General features: G+C 41.8%; 1 protein-coding gene across 1 annotated transcript; it reads right to left on the bottom strand.

The window, feature by feature from the left end:
* Positions 1-1,809: 1,809 nt before the first annotated feature.
* Positions 1,810-14,804, bottom strand: LOC137278559 (uncharacterized). Its single transcript, XM_067811000.1, has 6 exons — positions 14,452-14,804; positions 12,027-12,523; positions 7,107-7,268; positions 5,279-5,422; positions 3,958-4,148; positions 1,810-2,455 (listed from the first exon to the last, which is right to left on the bottom strand). Exons 1-6 carry the CDS (start codon positions 14,517-14,519, stop codon positions 2,453-2,455), a joined length of 1,065 nt encoding a protein of 354 aa, XP_067667101.1. The 5' UTR covers positions 14,520-14,804; the 3' UTR covers positions 1,810-2,452.
* Between the last annotated feature and the right edge of the window lie 8,122 nt (positions 14,805-22,926).

Consider the following 22,926-nt stretch of genomic DNA (forward strand, 5'->3'; position numbering starts at 1 on the left):
ATGAGCATCGGTCTGCATAACTGTGAACCAATGACATGTGTCAACCAAGTCAGCCAGCCTGACCCTCCGATCCCTCTAGCTGCCTCTTACAACAAGCGTTGTGGCATTGTGTGGCAAGCATGGGTGGTTGAAGATCTGTTCTACTCCAGATCTTCACGGGTGTTGCGACAATTGTCTTCAGCAACCCGACTGTCTGTCGGTAGCTGCCGTTAACGAGCTGAAGTTGTTGATGCATGTCGTTGTACCCTAAAACGTTGAACGACGTTCACGTGTCACAGTACAGAGATTGTTTTTGTATTTGTTTCCAAACTTTAATGTACTAAGGAGAGCTTTGACGAATAAATCTCGTAAATGGACTTTATCAAAACAAAGATTACCAATCTTATATTGTTCGTTCATATCATAAATCTTTCCTTTACCGACAACATGGTCCCCATCCGTGAAGGTCCGGGGGTAGACTAGGTCTTCAGCAACCCATGCTTGTCATAGAAAGCGAATATGCTTGTCGTAAGAGGTGACTAACGGGATCGAGTGGTCAGGCTTCCTGACTTGGTTGACACATGTCATCGGTTTCCAATTGCGCAGATCGATGTTCATGTCGTTGGTCACTGGATTGTCTGGTCCAGACTGGATTATTTACAGACCAACGCCATATAGCTGGAATATTGCCAAGTGCTCACTCACTCAACACGTCCCCATTCGACATTGCCTTTGTTCAGTGTAATAGCCCTTCAACATCTCTCCAATAGAACCTTCTTATGAATTACAATAACCAACACAGACTTCTTTTGTTTGAATATTACTAGCCCTTGTTACCCACAGGTGTAATACCTTTTCTAAAATTCCATTCCAATTCTCAGATACATTACACATGGCAAGGCAACATATATCACATATCTGAAGTATATAAATATACGTGTACATGTATATAGATTCATAGAACATCCTGACAGGTTCTGTAGAGGTTATATATGATTAAAGAAATAAGGTTGCTTAAAGCGAATACACTGGGAAGAGAATGGAAATATCAATTGCTAATAAATTATAAGAGCGCTTCATTGCTCACATAGAACAGCAGATAAATGTTTCTACTTCCCTATAAAGGGATCTAATTAATAGTTTTTCCTGGCTATGTACTTTTCGGTTGTACTCATGTCTTTTACTAGTCTAAGAAATCTCTCAAAAGAGGGCCTATGTTGTTCATTATCTGAAACATAAATGAATCTTCCAGCTAAAAGTAAAATATGATTTAGTATTTTATTGTTTGAATTTATTCCAAACATGATACTGATTTTTGTAAAAGAGACATTACACTGGAGGTGGGTATGTAGAAATTGTTCTACATTTTGCCAAAAGTTTTTAACTAAATCACAATTGAAGAATACATGGGATATGTCTTCTGACATATTTTTACCGAGATTACATGTATCATTGTCCACTAATTCTATCTTCAGTAGTTCTTTCTTTGTATAAATTATTCTGTAAATAAATCTGTATTGGAGGTCTAACAGCTTACAATCACGTGTACATTTCCTGTAGGATTTAAATACATCCCTCCAAATTATATCTTGTTGAAGGACAGTTTTCCAACACTCTGGTACCTTAGGGTATTGTTGTTCTCTATTGAGTTATCATATAATACTCTTGAACCTTTAACATTTGAAGTCATATCTTGATGCACACTAAGGGGGACTTGTCTGGGGGGCAGGTGGCCCAATGGTCAGGGGACAGATAGCCAGGGTGCAATTGTGCAGGGTCAGTTAGCCTAGACCAATGGGCAATATATACATTCAACAACAAACACCTTACAAGTCATTTAATGGTTTAATACAGAGGTATGAAGAAAAACAAGGTCACATCTTTTTGTCACTACTTGTATGAATGTATGTATCCACAGAGAAGATTAAGACACAAATTCAGCATGTACAATACTCAAGTTGATAAATTCCTGTGCAAAACATATCATAGACTCCACAATGAGCATTCTTACACGTTCTGACAATGAGCCTTTGTTGAAAGAAAACATTATGTGCCAGTATTGTACACATGAATGCAAACAGGTCTCTAAGTAAAAAAATATTTAGGTATATGTCTTTAAATAAATAAATACTGAAACAATCTCAAATGGTATACATGGTTTCTTTCTTCAACTGTCTTGTGCCACAACTATAGTCAGTTGGGTGCAAAAGAAGACCGATAAACTGCAGTTTAGCAAATGCCACAGATTTAAATTCAGAGGATTAACGTACATTGATGAATCAAGAGTAATTCGACTCCTACCTGAGATATTGAGAAGCCACGAACTGATGCATTCACATGTAATGAGTCACTGATGATTGTAATTATATAAACAAAGTACTGATTGGGCAGATTGATCTTCTTTGTCCTGTGATTGGGTAGACTTGGGACGCCACTTGCTTACAGCCTTTCTCCATAGAGCACCCAAGGAAGGTTACTGGAAATTTGAGAAAATGATTTTATCTCAATTGTTCACAAAAATTAACTTTGAAGACTATTCACATATTTTTGTTGATAACAACATGAAATCTAGGTAAATGCACATTTCTATCATGCCAAGACCTGTGCCCTGTGTGCTGCATATCATCAAATATCTAGTCAAGATTCTTTGTGAGTAAGCATCGACCTTGTCTGTAGGAGCGAGTTATGCTATGAAACCATACACAGCTGAAAAGTTCTCAGTCTGAGTGGTTTTTCCCCACCAGGTAGAGACAGTTGTTTGCCACCAATGAGGACTATCATTTAGTGAATCATAGACACAAGAACTACAAACGTACTAATAGTTTTATCTCAACTACAGCTCTTTTGGTAAACCTACCCTCTGAAATCATCAGAAATGGACAAAACTGAATACAGGGCAGTCATCAAGTACTTGCAAAAGAAAGGGATGTCCCCAACACAGATACATGCTGACATGGTCTCCACTCTAGGGGAAGATGCTCCTTCATTTTCCACAGTAAAGAAGTGGGCTGCAGAATTTAAGCATGGCAGACAAAGCCTTGATGATGACCCACGCTCAGGAAGGCCTTCAACAGCAACCACTCCAGAAAACATCACGCGAGTGCTCGATATGTTGATGAATGATCGACGATTGACTACTCGACATATTGCTAGTGTAGTGGGCATCTCTTATGAGAGGGTTGAGCATATTATCACCAACGAATTAGGAATGACTAAAGTTTCTGCAAGATGGGTGCCAAAGCTCTTGACAGCAGAACAGAAACGTGTCAGGTTCCAGACGTCCCTTGACAATTTGCGTCGTTTTGAAGCAGATCCCGATGATTTTGTGGCACGATTTGTAAACATGGATGAGACCTGGATACATCACTTTCAACCAGAAACAAAACTACAGTCAAAAAGGTCAAACTATCAACGGCAGATACTATGCTGATCTACTGAACCAGTTGCGAGAAGCAATCAAAGCCAAACGACGAGGGATGATCGCTAAAGGTGTCCTCTTCCACCAAGACAATGCGCCTGTTCACAAATCGGTGGTGGCCATGTCAACAATCCGCGATTGTGGCTTTGAACTCATTGACCATCCTCCTTATTCACCTGATTTGGCTCCTTCTGACTTCCACCTGTTCACCAAAATGAAAAAGGAACTCGCCGGTCGCCATTTTGCAAGTAATGATGACGTCATTTCCGCTGTGACTGATTTTTTTAGGGTAGCTGAAGAAGATTTCTTCCTGACTGGGATTCGGGCCTTGCAGCATTGCTGGCAAAAGTGTGTGAACTTGGAAGGGGACTATGTAGAAAACTAAATTACAAACGTGGACTTTGTAACTTTTTTTCACAGTGAGACTTAGAACTTTTCAGCCAACCCTCGTATAATACAACTACATACTGACTATCTGTGAACAGCAAGACACCCACAAAGGTAATGAAAACCGAATGCACAGAGCTTTACTCTCCAAACAGTGTGCAGTTGTCACCTACATGCGCAAATCCCAAAGTAGCCATACGGGCGGTTATGCGATCTTGGACAGAGGTTACTCCTGTTGTTGACCACTCGTTGTCCAATATTTCCAGGGCAGTTTTGAAGTACTTGACCGCCTCCTCCTTGTGGCCCTTCATACCCTCCACAACACCAAGCCCCTCCAGAGCTGACCACCGCAGCTCCTCACTGTCTGCAAACATGACAAACAACATGACTACATGTAGCCTGCCAGGAGGAAGTCATGAAGACTGTGAAGAATTACATGTAAGACATTTTTCTCAGCATGTTTCGTGTAAGAGTGAACATAGGAAAATGTTTGAACCAAGTCAGCAGACAGGGGTTAAAGTTACTACTGCTGACTACTGTTCCCTGAGTGAGTGAGTGAGTGAGTGAGTTTTACACTGCCTTTAGCTACATTCCAGCGATAACAGAAATTGGCTTTTACCCATGTGGGGAATCGAACCAGGGTCTTAGGTGTGACAAGCAAACACTCCAACCACTAGGCTACCCCACCACTGATTCACATACATGAATGCATGTGTCTAGGTTTTAGTGAAATACATAAAAGCTACTTTAATGGGATAAACCTGAGAAGAAAAGTCCATATTGAACAGTCAAAAACTTATATCTGATGCAGTTCCCTATTTTAACTTTGAAGCACATATTTCAGCTGACCAAATGACTTGTGTTAGCCTGTGCTTCTGATGGGTGCCACTGGTAGGACAGTTTACTCTTACTACTCATAAACTCCTGGTGGTGTTACTTTCTGGTGGTGTTTTATGACACACGCTATTGCAATAATACAACAGACCTTGCTTTTAGTAGGGTGTTCTTATGAATATGGAAAGGCTTTTGTCACATCTTTAATCATTTATGAATAATTCACACATGTGTGCAATTGTATGAATCCTTTAAACCACAGAGATTTTACTAGATGATACAAGACTCACCACATTGATGTTACAAAGAAGCAGGCAGTACATGGCAATGAACAGACACATTTTGTTTGTGAAAGGGAGAGCAGATGTAGGCTACTTTTTGTGCAATACATGGTGATGGAATTGATTCCATGTGTAGTTGCACATGCCTTGCTCAAAAGACTCTCATGTAGTTGGTGGGCACTTTACCCATTGTACAGCACATGATCGCAGACAAGCTGGGGCCCCTTCACTCAGAATGGCAAGCGCCAGTGGGTGGTACTCATACATTATACTAATACAGTTCAATCGTCAGGTTAGTGCCCAACTAATTCTTGTTTGCCAGTAAAGTCCTGACAGACACATATGTTTCCACCTAGAATGGACAGTGACAAAATCTTACCTTCCTCCTCGGCGATGGTCAAGGCCTCCTGATAGGCCGTGCCGGCCTTGTCAGCATTGCCTCTGTGAACCTCAGCCAGACCTATGTGTATATAGCACTGCCCTAGCTCCTTCACAGACATCCGAAGCTCAGCCTCATTGTCATCTGTCACCAATTATACAACACGCATAATTTATTTACATATATTAGTATAGCCAGACCAACTTTATTTCTTGTTTGGTGTATCCTCCAATCATATTTTTCAAGAATAAGCAGAAAAGTATCGGTATTACAATTCACTTTTCTCAATCAAAAAATAAAATCCTAATATTTTCATTGGCCAAAAATGTAACCTTACAACAAGCCTACTTTGAGACCACTTTTGGCAACATATACATTCCATAAATTACAAAAAGTTATAAAAAAATTAAAAAAAGGAATATTACTTTGACTTGTGATTCTTTTCTTATTTCTTTCCCTACTGCCTTTAAGCTTTCTAGGGACCAAAATCCATAAAAGAAAAAGTAAAACTGGCTTAGCCATAATAAAGCAACTACAAAGGCAGAAACCATACCTGCTGTTCCCAGAAGTCATAATACAGGCATGTTTGATTGTGGTGCAGTATTGCACTAAACAAGCTATAATACTAACTTACCAGATTCAACATCAAGATATTTTGACTTTCATTGAAGCATCAACAGAAACATCACTGTGCACACTGTCTAAATATGGTATTCACTCTGAAATTATCAAACTACTGTCTGAACTAAGGATCAAACTTGCTGATGAAGACTGTTGTCAGAAATATTCCCTCCAATGACAATCGCTTGGAGTCTAGACCTGACAATATATGACTGGCAATACAGTCAATACGAGTCCAGACCTGACAACTGATGACTGGCAATACAGTCAACTCAAGTCAAGACCTGCAAATTTTGACTGCCAATACAGTCAATCTCAGTCTCAACCTGACAACCTATCATTGGCTGTACTGTTAATTCCGGTCCCCACCTGACAACTTCTCATTGACAATACTGAGACTTGACCTGACAACCTATGATTGGAAATACAGATTTTTCGACTCCAGACCTGACAGCCTATCATTGGCAATACAGTCAATCTGAGTCTAGAACTGTCAACTTATGACTGGCAACACAGACAATCTGAGTCAAGGCCTGACAGCCAATGACGGTGAATACAGTCAATCCGAGTCTAGACCTGACAACTGATGATTGGCAGTACAGTCAATCCGAGTCTTGACCTGACTAGACCTGGCAATACAGTCAATTCGAGTCTAGACCTGACAACCTATCACTGGCAATACATTCAATTCCAGTCCCCAGCTGACAACTTCTCATTAGCAATACAGTCAAACTGACACTCGGCATGACAACCTATGATTGGTAATATGGTCAATCCGATTTTTCGACCTGACAACCTATCACTGGCAATAGAGTCAGTCTAAATCTAGACCTGTCCTTTTATGACTGGCAATACAGTCAATCCAAGTCTAGACCTGACAACTGATGATTGGCAATCTGGTGAATCCAAACTCACACATAGGAACCATCCAATCTCCATCAAAGCAGGATCTGATAACGAGTGCTGGATGTTGGGAACATTCACGCATTATTTTCCATCAACAGTCTCTTCTATGTTATATGTTCACCTACTGGATTTATACGACTGGGTGTGTATAACAACTTGTTTAATCTTAAAGCTTCCTTCCTTAAATCTTCAGAGTATTTATTTCTCAATTAATGTTCACTTTTGCAAGCAAATTCTGAGATGAAGGAAAATAACTAATTAATTATCAAGTTTAAGACTGATGGGAAAAGGTTTGTCTTACTCTTGCCTTCTCTCATCTTCTGGTCCGGACGACCTCCTAGAGATATGATCAACTTGTTCTTGAACAAGGGGTCAATGTTGCTCACTTTCCTCCTGTCTTCAACCGTTTTAAACAGTTCATCACTGATTTCATTCCACTGTTGTCTCTGCAAGGCGACTATATCTGATGCAAAAAACAGAAAGCTCCGTTGAAAATTTTGTACACAAAATACCATCAACTTTTAGGCACAGGATTTAATACAATTTAGAGTAAATCCAGTGCCTAAGAAAACTATCAAAGTATGATCATTTAACTTGGAGTAGATTCAGAGACAAGAATCCGTAAGATGATCAAGTTATGTAATGTGACGGATCATGTCATATGGAGTCATGATTTCATGTCATTTCTACACTAGTCTAATGATATATGTGGTATATGGAATCATGTGATTTTTATCGTCATGTTTTGTGGTGTATCATGGCATACTATGTGGTGTATCATGTTATGAATGGCGCATTGAGTCATGCCATACTATCTGGTGTATCATGTTATGAATGGCGCATTGAGTCATGCCATATGATGTATCAAGTCATATGTGATGCATCATGACATGCTATGTGGTGTATCAATTTATATGGGGTGTACTGGCTCATGTCATGTGGTGCAACGAGTCATGCAATGTGGTGTATTAAGTCATATGTGAAGTATCGTGTTATCACATGCGGTGTATTGAGTCACATCGTGTGGTGTATTGAGTCACATCATGTGGTGTATTGAGTCACATCATGTGGTGTATGGAGTTATATGTCAAGTATCGTGTTATCACATGTGGTGTATTGAGTCACATCATGTGGTGTATTGAGTCACATCGTGTGGTGTATTGAGTCACATCATGTGGTGTATTGAGTCACATCATGTGGTGTATGGAGTTATAGGTCAAGTATCGTGTTATCACATGCGGTGTATTGAGTCACATCATGGTGTATTAAGTCTAGATATGTGGTGTACTGAGTCACATCATGGTGTATCAAGTCAAGATATATGATGTGGTGTATCAAGTCATGATATGTGGTGAATTGAATCAAGGAAGTGATGGGACATGACCATCTGACTGATGCCTTTATGAACAGCGTGTTGTCAGGGGCCTGCATCCTAGCATGTGTTGTCAGGGGCCTGCATCCTAGCATGTGTTGTCAGGGGCCTAAATAATAGTGTGTGATGTCAGGGACCTGCATCCTAGCATGTGTTGTCAGGGACCTACATCCTAGCTTGTGTTGTCAGGGACCTACATAATAGCGTGTGTTGTCAGGGACCTACATAATAGCGTGTGTTGTCAGGGGCCAACATCCTAGAATGTGTTGTCAGGGACCTACATCCTGGCATGTGTTGTCAGGGGCCTACATCCTAGTGTATGTTGTCAGGGAACTACATAATAGCGTGTGTTGTCAGGGACCTACATCCTAGCCTGTGTTGTCAGGGAAATACATAATAGCATGTGTTGTCAGGGACCTACATAATAGCATGTGTTGTCAGGGACCTACATAATAGCATGTGTTGTCAGGGACCTTAATGCTGGCATGTGTTGTCAGGGGCCTACATCCTGGCATGTGTTGTCAGGGGACTACATCCTAGTGTGTGTTGTCAGGGAACTACATAATAGCATGTGTTGTCAGGGACCTACATCCTAGCATGTGTTGTCAGGGAAATACATAATAGCATGTGTTGTCAGGGACCTACATAATAGCATGTGTTGTCAGGGGCCTACATCCTGGCATGTGTTGTCAGGGGACTACATCCTAGCATGTGTTGACAGGGGCCTACATCCTCTTGTGAGTTGTCAGGGACCTACATCCTAGCTTGTGTTGTCAAGGACCTACATAATAGCATGTGCTGTCAGGGGCCTGCATCCTGGCCTGTGTTGTCAGAGACCTACATCCTGGAATGTGTTGTCAGGGGCCTAGATCCTAGCATGTGTTGTCAGAGGCCTAAATAATAGCGTGTGATGTCAGGGACCTGCATCCTAGCGTGTGTTGTCAGGGGCCTACATAATAGCATGTGTTGTCAGGGACCTATATCCTAGCATGTGTTGTCAGGGACCTACATCCTGGCATGTGTTGTCAGGGGCCTACATCCTAGCGTGTGTTGTCAGGGACCTACATCCTAGCATGTGTTGTCAGGGGCCTACATCCTAGCATGTGTTGTCAGGGGCCTACATCCTAGCTTGTGTTGTCAGAGGCCTACATCCTAGCGTGTGTTGTCAGGGACCTACATCCTAGCATGTGTTGTCAGGGGCCTACATCCTGGCATGTGTTGTCAGAGACCTACATCCTAGAATGTGTTGTCAGAGGCCTACATAATAGCACGTGTTGTCAGGGGCCTACATCCTAGAATGTGTTGTCAGGGGCCTACATCCTGGCATGTGCTGTCAGGGACCTACATAATAGCGTGTGATGTCAGGGGCCTACATAATAGCATGTGTTGTCAGGGACCTACATCCTAGCATGTGTTGTCAGGGACCTACATCCTGTTGAGAGTTGTCAAGGGACCTACATCCTAGCGTGTGTTGTCAGGGACCTACATCCTAGCATGTGTTGTCAGGGGCCTACATCCTAGCATGTGTTCTCAGGGGCCTACATCCTAGCTTGTGTTGTCAGAGGCCTACATAAAAGCGTGTGTTGTCAGGGGCCTACATCCTAGCCTGTGTTGTCAGGGGCCTACATCCTGGCCTGTGTTGTCAGAGACCTACATCCTAGAATGTGTTGTCAGAGGCCTACATCCTGGCATGTGCTGTCAGGGACCTACATAATAGCATCTGTTGTCAGGCGCCAACATCCTAGCATGTGTTGTCAGGGACCTGCATCCTGGCATGTGTTGTCAGGGGCCTACATCCTAGCGTGTGTTGTCAGGGACCTACATAATAGCATGTGTTGTCAGGGACCTACATCTTAACTTGTGTTGTCAGGGACCTACATAATAGCATGTTGTTGTCAGGGACCTACATAATAGCATGTGTTGTCAGGGACCTACATCCTGGCATGTGTTGTCAGGGGCCTAAATCCTGGTGTGTGTTGTCAGGGGTGTACATTGTAGTGTGTGTTGTCAGGGGCCTACATCCTGTTGAGAGTTGTCAAGGGGCCTACATCCTAGCGTGTGTTGTCAGGGACCTACATCCTAGCGTGTGTTGTCAGGGGCCTACATCCTAGCATGTGTTGTCAGGGGCCTACATCCTAGCTTGTGTTGTCAGAGGCCTACATAATAGCGTGTGTTGTCAGGGACCTGCATCCTGGCCTGTGTTGTCAGGGGCCTACATCCTGGCCTGTGTTGTCAGAGACCTACATCCTAGAATGTGTTGTCAGGGGCCTACATCCTAGAATGTGTTGTCAGAGGCCTACATCCTGGCATGTGCTGTCAGGGACCTACATAATAGCATCTGTTGTCAGGGACCTGCATCCTAGAATGCGTTGTCAGGGACCTGCATCCTGGCATGTGTTGTCAGGGACCTGCATCCTGGCATGTGTTGTCAGGGGCCTACATCCTGGCATGTGTTGTCAGAGACCTACATCCTAGAATGTGTTGTCAGAGGCCTACATAATAGCACGTGTTGTCAGGGGCCTACATCCTAGAATGTGTTGTCAGGGGCCTAGATCCTAGCAAGTGTTGTCAGGGGCCTACATCCTGGCATGTGCTGTCAGGGACCTACATAATAGCGTGTGATGTCAGGGGCCTACAAAATAGCATGTGTTATGAGGGACCTACGTCCTAGCATGTGTTGTCAGGGACCTACATCCTGGCATGTGTTGTCAGGGGCCTAAATCCTGGTGTGTGTTGTCAGGGGTGTACATTGTAGTGTGTGTTGTCAGGGGACTACATCCTGTTGAGAGTTGTCAAGGGGCCTACATCCTAGCGTGTGTTGTCAGGGGCCTACATCCTAGCGTGTGTTGTCAGGGACCGACATCCTGGCATGTGTTTTCAGGGGCCTACATCCTGGCCTGTGTTGTCAGAGACCTACATCCTAGAATGTGTTGTCAGGGGCCTACATCCTAGAATGTGTTGTCAGAGGCCTACATCCTGGCATGTGCTGTCAGGGACCTACATAATAGCATCTGTTGTCAGGCGCCAACATCCTAGCATGTGTTGTCAGGGACCTACATCCTGGCATGTGTTGTCAGGGGCCTACATCCTAGCGTGTGTTGTCAGGGACCTACATAATAGCATGTGTTGTCAGGGACCTACATCTTAACTTGTGTTGTCAGGGACCTACATAATAGCATGTTGTTGTCAGGGACCTACATAATAGCATGTGTTGTCAGGGACCTGCATCCTAGAATGCGTTGTCAGGGACCTGCATCCTGGCATGTGTTGTCAGGGACCTGCATCCTGGCATGTGTTGTCAGGGGCCTACATCCTGGCCTGTGTTGTCAGAGACCTACATCCTAGAATGTGTTGTCAGAGGCCTACATAATAGCACGTGTTGTCAGGGGCCTACATCCTAGAATGTGTTGTCAGGGGCCTAGATCCTAGCAAGTGTTGTCAGGGGCCTACATCCTGGCATGTGCTGTCAGGGACCTACATAATAGCGTGTGATGTCAGGGGCCTACAAAATAGCATGTGTTATGAGGGACCTACGTCCTAGCATGTGTTGTCAGGGACCTACATCCTGGCATGTGTTGTCAGGGGCCTAAATCCTGGTGTGTGTTGTCAGGGGTGTACATTGTAGTGTGTGTTGTCAGGGGCCTACATCCTGTTGAGAGTTGTCAAGGGGCCTACATCCTAGCGTGTGTTGTCAGGGCCCTGCATCCTGGCATGTGTTGTCAAGGGCCTACATCCTAGAGTGAGTTGTCAGGGCCCTGCATCCTGGTTGGGAGTGAGCTCACCTTGATTATGTCACACACTGTGATGTAACACAGCATGGAATCATCAACAACACACAGTTCAAATTACCTTCACTTAACCTATATTCTGATTCTGATTCGGAGTCTGAGCTATCGCTGAAATCATCAAGGACCAGTGAGTTATCCAGTGTCGACAAATCTTTATATTGCTTCCTTGCAACAACATGACCACCACCTCCCACACACGTGTTTACCTCCTGAGAAGTAGTACCAGATTCAGAGTCATCGTCATCACTAAATGGAGAGTAATTAACACCAATAGTAGGAGCAACACCTACTGCTCTGTCAGGTGGGGGAGGGTGCCAGTTTAGTTTAGGCTCAACCAAAGGCTCTGGTGTTTTAACCTGGAACATGGGGTCATTTCGTAATTTTGAAACAGTTCGAAGTTTTTCCAGAAGAGATATTTCCGTGTCCGTAGAATCTGGACGGTATTTGAAGGATGCATCAGCAGCAGCACCAGCTTCTTCTATCAGACTTTCAAGCTTCTCCCTCATCAACTCTATTCTCCCAGCACTGGCCAGCTCCTCAAGCTCATCCTCCTGCTCCCTGAAATATACATGATAAACATCACTCGTAGAACATGGATTTGTTTTCTTGTTGTAAACACAGCTAGCACTCACTTATCATGTGAACAGTTGAGCAGTAAGATGTCACACAATAAATAGAGACTGGACCAGATAATCAAGTGACTGGAATACAATGATATGCATGAACAAAGTCAGTGGTCCAATCAACTTGTGGTCAATCAAATCTCTGACGACCTGCACAGGGTTGCTTATGTTGATAGTATTTCTTATAGTGACAGTTTCAGGTACGTTGGAGGTGTAGTCTATAAAATACCAACACCTTAGTATGCTACAGCTAGGAATGCGAACTCACTTGACAAACTCTCAACACTTTTAAATTGCAGTGAAACATATTCACAAACATTCAGTACATGGGACTTTTGGATAAACAAATAGTATCTGCTGTCCCAACCTGAAGGAGTTACAACTCATTTCACAGAATAGGTCCTTTCTTTATTTTCAATCAGGATTCCATATTGAAAGCTGACTACTGATATTGATTTTGAAAAGCTAACCTGCCAACAACCCCTTTAGCAATCGGAGGATGATAGTTTGTATGTATTAATATGTACACATAAACCCCTGCCTCTTCATGTGTTGGTTAATAGAGGTTGAATTATTTACTTAGACTCCCAGCCTGAAAAAGGATGTCAGTAAATAATAGGTGTAGGCCTGTGTATGTGAAACCTATACTTATATGTATATTGGTTTAGATATGTTGGCCTGTATGCATGAATCTCTCCTTATATGTATATTGGTTTAGAGAGGTTGGCCTGTACACATACACCTCTCCTTATATGCATTTTGGTTTAGAGAGGTTGGCTTGCGCACATTAACTTCTCATTCATCTTATGTTAGTTTACAGAAGTTGGCCTGTATACTAGAAGCATTTACTTTAGCATACACCTAATGTCAGAAATCACCATGGAGTCATGGGACCCTTGCTGCAGGAGATATCATGTTTAACCTATAGTATTCCCTGAACTGGTTGTTGGTGTACATAAGATGTATATAGAGCCCCCACTTCATTAAATTCATTGCATGTTTGTTTACTGGAAGTTGACTTAAGTTAAAATATAAAAATCTTTGCTTTCACAAGGTGTCAGTTTACTAAATTTGTCCTGTACATATATAAGAACTCCATTTTCACTGATGTTACAAATGTAGGCTTACAAATGTTATATAAAACCTTCAGTCGTTTTGTCACATGCCAGTTTACCACTGCATGCAGAGTCTTGTGTGCAAAAACCCTCCACATTAAAACCAGTCAGTATACAGATGGCTCGTACACACAACTCTCATGCTCTGATTGGTTTACATACTAACAGCTATTATCCTGTTCACATAAAAACATGCCACACTGTGCAATGCCATGCTTACAAACAAACAATAACAACACTTCCTGAAATGTTTGGTAATTTCTCATTTCTAGATCCTTCTGTTCATTTGGGACCGTTCATAATTCATGTCACGGGGTTGTGATGGTTTTCAGAGAGAAGCTTATGTACAACGTGAATGTCCCAACCTAAAATTTATGTACAAACTAACTGTCCCCCGCTACTCTATGTCATGTACAAAACTGCGGATTACGTTCTCCCCCCTGGTACATGTTTAAAAAATTAAATTATACAGTTTCCACAATTACTGGGATCTTTCGACATATGGGGCGTCAAAATAAACACAAGAAGTGTCAATTCAAGCTCCGGACACCGCGTGATGCATTCGCTTCGTTTTCGTTCATGAACAACATCCAATTGTAAGGAAATATCGCTGCAGGGAGCCAAATGAACACCTTTTAAAAACCTACTTCCGGGTTTCTGAGCAGTGGAAATACATATATCGCTCCTTTCAGATAGCTTAAATTGATCTGTCTGAAAATTGTTCACCAAGTAAAAAATATGATTTTACCTCTTTAATCTCTGTAGAAAGTTGTAATAATCCCGTTCAAACTGACTGTAACACAGGAATTCATCCATGTCGGTCGGTCGGTCGGTCGTCGCGTCTATCCTTGGGGTTATATCAGTAAGTTTGTGTTGAAGAGCCTCTTGTTTCCCATTGCACAGTGAACGTGTTCTTTCATGTCGACTGAAAGATTCTCACCAACATCCACCTATCTGTGTAATAGGTACATAATGCCCATATTCAGTCACATCAGCGACAACAGCTATTGTAACTAAATACGGACACATACAGTGTTCGTCTGAAGCGAGTAGGATTCTAAAAATACCACCTCTGGCAGTTTTCAAGGTCAGAGGTCAATTGCGTTTTCGCTTTGCTATCCTATGCGCGCCACGAACGCTGACTAACATGGGCATGTTGACAAACGCGTTGTGTCTATCGATCAACAGTGTATACTGTTTGTTTAATTTACAGTGGAAGAGACACTACTTAATAAAAAAATCTGACAGCTCCATTGAAAGAGCAATTTCCTTCTTGTAAGATATAATATATTCTTCCACCTACATCATTTAAGAAGCGGGGTTTTTTTTGGTATCAACATTGTTAAAATCAAACTACTTGTATCTTCGGCGAATTAAAACAGGGACAATCTACAACCTGTTAGGGTTTCCCTGATTAAAAGAAGTTTGAATGGGTAAGCAGAACTGCATCGAAGTTTATCCCGGACGTGTTGACAGAGCTTTCAACAAGAATGCTGACACAACATTTTAATAAAGAACACGGAACTATATATTAAGTAGTTTTGACATCCTAGTATCCTTCATGTTCGGCTACACACGCACTCTTCATCTTCTCAAGCGTCATATAACAAAACGTATCATTAAAGCAGGGATAATCCACAACAATCTGTATATAGTCTCCCTGATTAGAGATAAATCCAAATCAACACCAGAAAACTTTGAGTTCACATGCCACCACAACGATCGATGCCAGGTTTATTAATCGCCATGACAAGTTAATGCACGCCTTAAAACAGTGTTTGTCTGTCCATATTTCGTGTAGTAGGTGACGTCACATATGAAGTAGTCTGGAACTGAGTTCTAGTTGGTTTTATGCCTTTGCCTGAATCTTTCTGGTATACAGAAATTCCTTCTCTCTGGTTAAACATGGGCGTCAGATCTAGACGCCGCTTTCAATTACCTTCCCTTAACACAAACAGAGCTAGACAGTCCTTCATACCATCCAGTATTTGTGTTATTAATACAACAAATGTTTTTGAATAGTAATCATGTGTCCGGTAATTGCTTTCGCTTTGCACGTAATTATTGTGTATATTTTTTGGAAGTTTGTATGGAAGTTTTGAGGCCGATTTTAACACAAAAAGAATTTCCTCCGGGATAATGAAGTTATATCTTATCATAATATTTACTTACACGACCGTTGAAAGAGGAAACCATATTTACATCTTCTTCAACCTGTATACACACTGCTGCTTTGTTTCGGTCGCTTTTAATCATTTCTGCTTGACAACAAAGGGACAAATTTACTGTTCACAGCGATACAGTTCCCTGGCTGTACATATCCTAACTATACGTAGTTTCATTATTTACGGCCAGTGAAGGTAATTGTGTAAGTGTAATTAACTGGTTTGATTTGGGGGCGGTAGGGTAGTCTTGTGGTTGAAGCGTTCGCTCGTTACGATGAGTCCGGGTTCGATTCCCCACATGGGTACAGTGTTTGAAGCCCATTTCTGATAAAAAAACTGAAGTGATATTGCTGGAATATTGCGGAAAGCGGCTCAAAACCCAATTGACTCACTAATAGGTGTCAATTTGTGTTCGTAGCCGAATTGTGCTTCAACAAATATATGATTATACCTATATATAATAGCAATTTTGCTTGGTGTATGAAACTGTATGTCCAAGACGGTAGACTGAATTTAAACATCAGTTCCTTAAACAGACACAATGAGTCGCTGAAATAATCCATGAGATGGACCAGTATGTTTCTACAGCAATATTCAGGCAGACATTCAGTACTACTTGCTAGTTACATCCCTCACTTTCATATATGAACGAAACACATATTTATTATTAATATTTTATATTTATTAGACATTTGTTTACATTTGTTTTTATCACATCCAAGTATAAAATGAACCACTGTCACACCAGGATCTGCAGCTGGTCGGGTTTGAACATGAGATTTATCCAGTGTGGGATACTTTGTCTGCAGGCGTTTCCATACTTGTGACGTAGCTTGGCTGTCTGGTATATGCAGACCTGGGCTACGTCACAATGACGACAAGATATTTGGGGGGAATTAACTTGGCAGAGCTGACTACTCGGCCATCACCTTAAAACAGAGAGAAGGCTGTTGAGTCCCTTGAGTCTTTATTCGTAGCAGAGTGAGTAATTACATATAGAAAGAAATTTCAAACAATAATAATATACTTCGCTCACCTGTATTTTGTGTGTACACATTCGACGATGTAATTGTTATGTTTCGCCTGACCAATGTTGACAATTCGATTCATTTATTACTTTGACGTTCTTGTATATGCCATTACGATTATGTGACTTATGATCGATGCCTGTGCCAGAATATTGTCAACGCGTCAACAATTAATGCCATGCACCGTATACATGTACATCCAGTATTGTCACTATTTTTAAAAAAAAGCGCTTTTGAGGACAAAAGCTCCACGACGTTCAGGGGTGTTGTCATAGACTAAATCATTTCAAGGCCGTCGCCCCACCTACGACTACGTCGACGATGAAGAATCGCCGTCGGACTTCTGAATGTGTGTAAGTGACAGAGCGGGTCTCCACATCGGGATCATTAGCCACTCAGTCCCGATGTGCGTTCTGTCACATGTTTACCACTGCATTTACCATTTTGACCATCCTTCCACCAAACAATAATAATATACACGGTAGATACAGTAGATGTCTTACAATCAAATATAAAATTAGCGACATAAGAGTGGTACTGTTACTTGGTCGAAAGCTGTACGACTGAGTTCGTAGAGTTCAAATATCTGAATCGCGCGTTAGGGCGCATTACTGGTTATTAAAACAAATACGCTTGTGCAATTGCAAAGTAAATTGTGTATTATACTAGACAGGGATTTATTATGTCTTATTCTAGCTACTGTATATCATACAGGGACTGCTGACACTTACATTTACGGCATTCTAGCGTTACTGATGTATTTACATATACATGTATTTTACATACTGTATTATTCCAATACCGTAAATGCTTAACCGTATGATAGACGTATCATAGCCAATATTCGCATGAGCCGGTATTTACGTGAGATTACCTGCGGGTATTTACCACAAAGTACACGTACTCATACTGTGTAATGACTGTCTATCACTTGGCATATCAACAGTCAATGTACAATTGAACTAACAGACTAATATCTACATATATAAACACACTATTTGCATCTATGTTGCCTTGTTGTATGCTGAACTATATACAAGTACGGTTAAGGCTATGCAAAAGGGAGAACACATAAGTGGAGTGCACACAATATAACTTCAAGACCTTAACTAGTGCAGTAATACAATCTTACCTTAAAAACAGAGAGAAGGCTGTTGAGTCCCTTGAGTCTTTATTCGTAGCAGAGTGAAGTGTCTGCTACTGGACTCAGTATATATAGGGACTCAGGCCTTCTGTGGAAGTATGAAGTTACCTAATACTGTAACTGTAATCCAACATCTTGTGTATTAATTGCAACTATGTCTATTTCATGCAGTGCACTGACCACTTAAAATCATTCATATCACTACGCAACGAACATAAGCCATTTACAATGACGTTGCACCCGGCCATGCACAGCATGCTATGGCCTGAGGCATAACCATAGCGTAGCGACCGCTTGACTGAGTTGCATAATTCAAACTTACTTATGTGTGACGGCCAGTTACGTGGTCCGCCAGTCTGAATGTTTTCTGAATGTTGAATAAAATATTGATGTAAATACGCAAGTTATTATTGAAATATGATCACCATAATTATGGTCTAATTACGGTGATTTTAAGACTATGACAATATCCCTCCGCTGCGGGAAGCTTTTGTCCTCAAAAGCAAGACATGGATGCTACATGGAACTTGTGTTACTGATAGTCATAGACAGTCAATTGTTCGCGTGAAACCAAACACAATACGCGTTTAATATAAACCTTTGATCAATCAATGATTGGCAAAAAGAGAACATGTGGAAGTATTGCCCCAAAATAAGGATACACATTGTAAGACACAATACAATATATGCCATGATAAAAATTGTTCTCCTTGAACATAAAAAGGTATATACTACAGTGAACAAAATACAGCTGACATAATAACACATGTATGGTAGAGTATTGGTCTCAGCAGGAGCTTAGCAGTTGTACCAAGTTCATTAATAGGAAAGGATATTAACCTGTAATGGGAAAATTCAGTTAAAACACCTATGTAGAATATCTGGTGCAAGTTTTTTTTGGGTAGTCTTCTACATAGTTGAATTGGTGGAGAGGGCAGATAGTGTCATATTTGGGCAACATTTTTGTATCAGTGGCATTTGATTTGAAGATAGGACATTACATGAGTGTAATCTTTAATAGCAAGTAACTGACATTGGTAAATCAGAGATATGCTGCAGTGGGTTGATAGTGTTGACAACGGGTTTGAAGAGATGACATTTGCAACTATCATCCCTCTAGCACTTTTGAACACAAGCGGACCTGTAGGTTTGTTATCAACGCCTACCAATTTACTCTGAAACCAACTGCTTTAGACTATCAAAGTCGAGGGTAACCCTGTTATTAGAGATTAGAAAAGATATCTGCGAGATCTTTTGTGCTTACGACTGCGTCCAATCTGAGTTTTGTGCACGTGGAAGTCTCTGATAAGTCCTTGTCCTATGTTATGGTGTGGTTCCCATGTTGGTGTAGGATATCCATCCCATTTGACAAGAAAATGACGTATGCCATTGATGTTTTTGTACTTCAAGAGTTTTTCAACATCATAGAATTGATCTTGTTGGCGATCATGTTGGTGATCTTGTCGGCGATCATGTTGGTGATCCTGTTGGTGATCCTGTTGGTGATCCTGTTGGTGATCATTTGTTTGTTTGTCAGTGTGCTCTGATGGCACAGTTTCATTTGCTTTTGCAGTAGGAGTTTCACTACAGACTGTTGAGTCGAGTGGAGAGTTGCCTTGCAAAGTCTGTGCAGGAAGATCTGATAATGGATCCGTAGTTGTAGGTGTAGAAGAACCTGGTGAGTCATCATGCCGTGCAACATTACTTCTGAGGACATACGGTTTCAGACGATTGGCATGAACCAAAGATTTATGTTCTTTGTTGTCTGAACATCTGTGTATTTTGAACGTGTGGTTTGGACCATTGTTCGTGATATAATAAGGACCTGTCCATGAGTGGGACAGTTTCGAGGAAAGTCCTTGTTTGACTACAGGGTTGTGAAGAAGCACCTGTTGGCTTAATCTGAATGAAGGTTCTGATGATTTCAGTTCTTGATGCTCCTGGTCTATCTGCTGACTAACAGACATGTTGTCTCGAGCAATACCTTTGACAACTTTCACATTGTCAATGAGCTGTTTAAGATGTGTCTCTGTGTTTTTGCCAAGTGTTGGTTTTGGTGTGAGTGTGGTGTCAAATGGAAGACACATTTCTCTGCCAAAGAGCATTTGATGTGGTGAGAAACCAGTTGACTGGCATGGTGTGTTTCGCATTGCCATAAGGACACATGGAAGAATATCGGCCCAGTTGGACTGGTCCGGCTTACAGTACGATTTCATGGCTTGGGGTCTGAGGGTGGTATGATGATGTGAAGTGGTGTTTCACCTCAAAGATTTCACAGATGGCATTGACGAGTTTCGATGTGAACTGACGTCCTCTATCAGTGATAAGAGTTCGAGGGGCACCATATCTTGTGAAGACTTCATTAAAGAGTTTTGCTGCTACTTCCACGGCATCTTGCGTGTGCAATGGAAATGCTTCAATCCACCTTGAGTATGAATCCACGGCTACAAGAACATACTTATGCCCATCCTTTGTTTGAGGAAGAGGCCCAAGAATATCGACATGTAGCCTGGAGAAGTTGTCTTCAATTGGCATAGGTACCATTGGAGCTGGTTTGGAATGGACCCAACGTTTGGTTTTTTGACATTCTTCACATGACTTGATGTATGTTTCCACATCTTGATACAAGCCTGGCCAATGGTATTTGGTCAATATGGACTGACGGGTAGCATCACGACCAAAATGACATCCACCTGCTTTTGAATCATGATAAGCATAAAGCAGGGATTTCCTGTCTGCAAGAGGAACTGCCATTTGTGTGACCATTGGGCAACGATGATTCTTGTTTCCTCTGTGCTTTGGTTTGTAGAAATGATATAATATGCCACCACAAAGATCATACTCTTGTGAGCGACCTTGGAGGCCTTTGACTTGAGAATCAGTGTAATGTGAGGGAATCTCACCATTCTCTAGATAGTCCATGATTGGCTTAAGACCTGGAGAATTGTGCTGTCTCTCTGCGAAATTGTTTTCAGGGATATCAGTGTCTATGGTTTGAACTGTTGGCCCTGATGGACTGTCCTCTTGATAGCAGAATTCAACACACAGATCGAGTGATGCTGTTGAGGTAGAATCTACAGCTTTCTGATCAGATGAATTAGGGTTTTCTGAAGGTGAACTTTCAGTAGATATCCCATAGACATTATCTGAAGTAGTAGGTTGACTAGCAAGGCTGTGACGAATTTGGCTTCTCTGTGGTGCTGTTGCAACCACTTCAGCATATGAACTCTGGGTCGGTACATGCTTGTGCCCAGCATTGTCAGTAGCATAGTTGATAGAAGGGCGTGGTGGAATGGGAAAATCATCAGTGACAGGTTCTGAGACCTGTGCAGGATATGGAATTCGAGAAAGAGCATCAGCATTTGTATTAGCTTTACCTGCTCTATGTTCGATGTCGAAGTCATATTCCTGGAGCATGAGAGACCATCTGGCAAGACGACCTGTTTCCTGTCTGATGTCTTTTAGCCATTTGAGGGCATGATGATCTGTGTACACTTTGAACTTTTGAGATGTGAGGTAAACCCTGAAAGTTCTAATGCCTTCCAGTACAGCCAGGCATTCTAACTGAGTTATGTCCCATTTCATCTCAGCAGCATGAAGGGCTTGGCCACCATAACAGATGACATGCTCTTGACCTGAAGCATCTCGTTGACCTAAGATGTACCCTAGAGCTGAGGTGGAAGCATCAGTTGTTAGAATGAATGGTCTGTTAGGGTCAGGGTATGTTAAGACAGGGCTGTAGCATTCTTTCAGTCTTTTGAGTGCCTGCTCACATTCGTCAGTCCAGTGGAATGTGACATCCTTTTGAAGCAAATTGTACAATGGAGAGGCTATGCGGGAGAAATTTGGAACGAACTTGCGATAATAACTTGCAAGACCTAGAAAATGTCTAACATCATGGGACCCGTGAAGGTCCCGGGGTAGAATAGGCCTTCAGCAACCCATGCTTGCCATAAAAGGCGACTCAGCTTGTCGTAAGAGGCGACTAACGGGATCGGGTGGTCAGGCTCGCTGACTTGGTTGACGCATGTCATCGGTTCCCAATTGCGCAGATCGATGCTCATGTTGTTGATCACTGGATTGTCTGGTCCAGACTCGATTATTTACAGACCGCCGCCATATAGCTGGAATATTGCTGAGTGCGGCGTAAAACTAAACTCACTCACTCACTCACTCTAACATCATGGACAGTTTTAGGAGAAGGGATATTTTTAACAACTTCTACCTTTGATTTGTCAACTTCCACACAATCTTTGGTGAAGACGTGTCCTAAATATGAGACTCTTTTAGCTGCGAACCTACATTTGCTTGGTTTTAGAGTAAGACCAGCTTCTTTTAGTTTTCCAAAAACACATTTGAGGTGACGCAAATGTTCTTCAAAGGTTCTGCTGTAGATAATGATGTCGTCCACATAAATCAAAATATACTTCCAATTCATGGACTGAAGAGCAGTAGAAATCGTTTGTTGGAAAGCAGCAGGTGCATTTTTGAGGCCAAAAGGAAGACAGTTAAATTCAAAAATACCATCTTGAGTGATGAATGCTGACTTATGCTTTGTTTCTGGGTGAAGTGGTATCTGCCAAAATCCACTTGCACAATCAAGAACAGAGAACAGTTGTGCATGTTTTCCACCAATAGCATCTATGACATCCTCCTAACGTGGAAGAGGGAAGAAAATTGGTTTCGTTGCTGCATTTAGCTTTCGATAATCGATGGCAAATCGATAACTATTGTCAGCTTTCTTGACCATGACTACTGGTGAATGCCATTCAGAATGACTTGGCTCTATTATTCCTGCATCTAACATTTCCTTAATTTGTTTGGCGCATTCTTTTCTAACCAAAGATGACTGACGATAGAAGGGGAGTCTAAAAGGCCGGGTATGC

Source organism: Haliotis asinina, chromosome 3, assembly GCF_037392515.1.
Source record: "Haliotis asinina isolate JCU_RB_2024 chromosome 3, JCU_Hal_asi_v2, whole genome shotgun sequence".
Lineage (NCBI taxonomy): Eukaryota > Metazoa > Mollusca > Gastropoda > Lepetellida > Haliotidae > Haliotis > Haliotis asinina.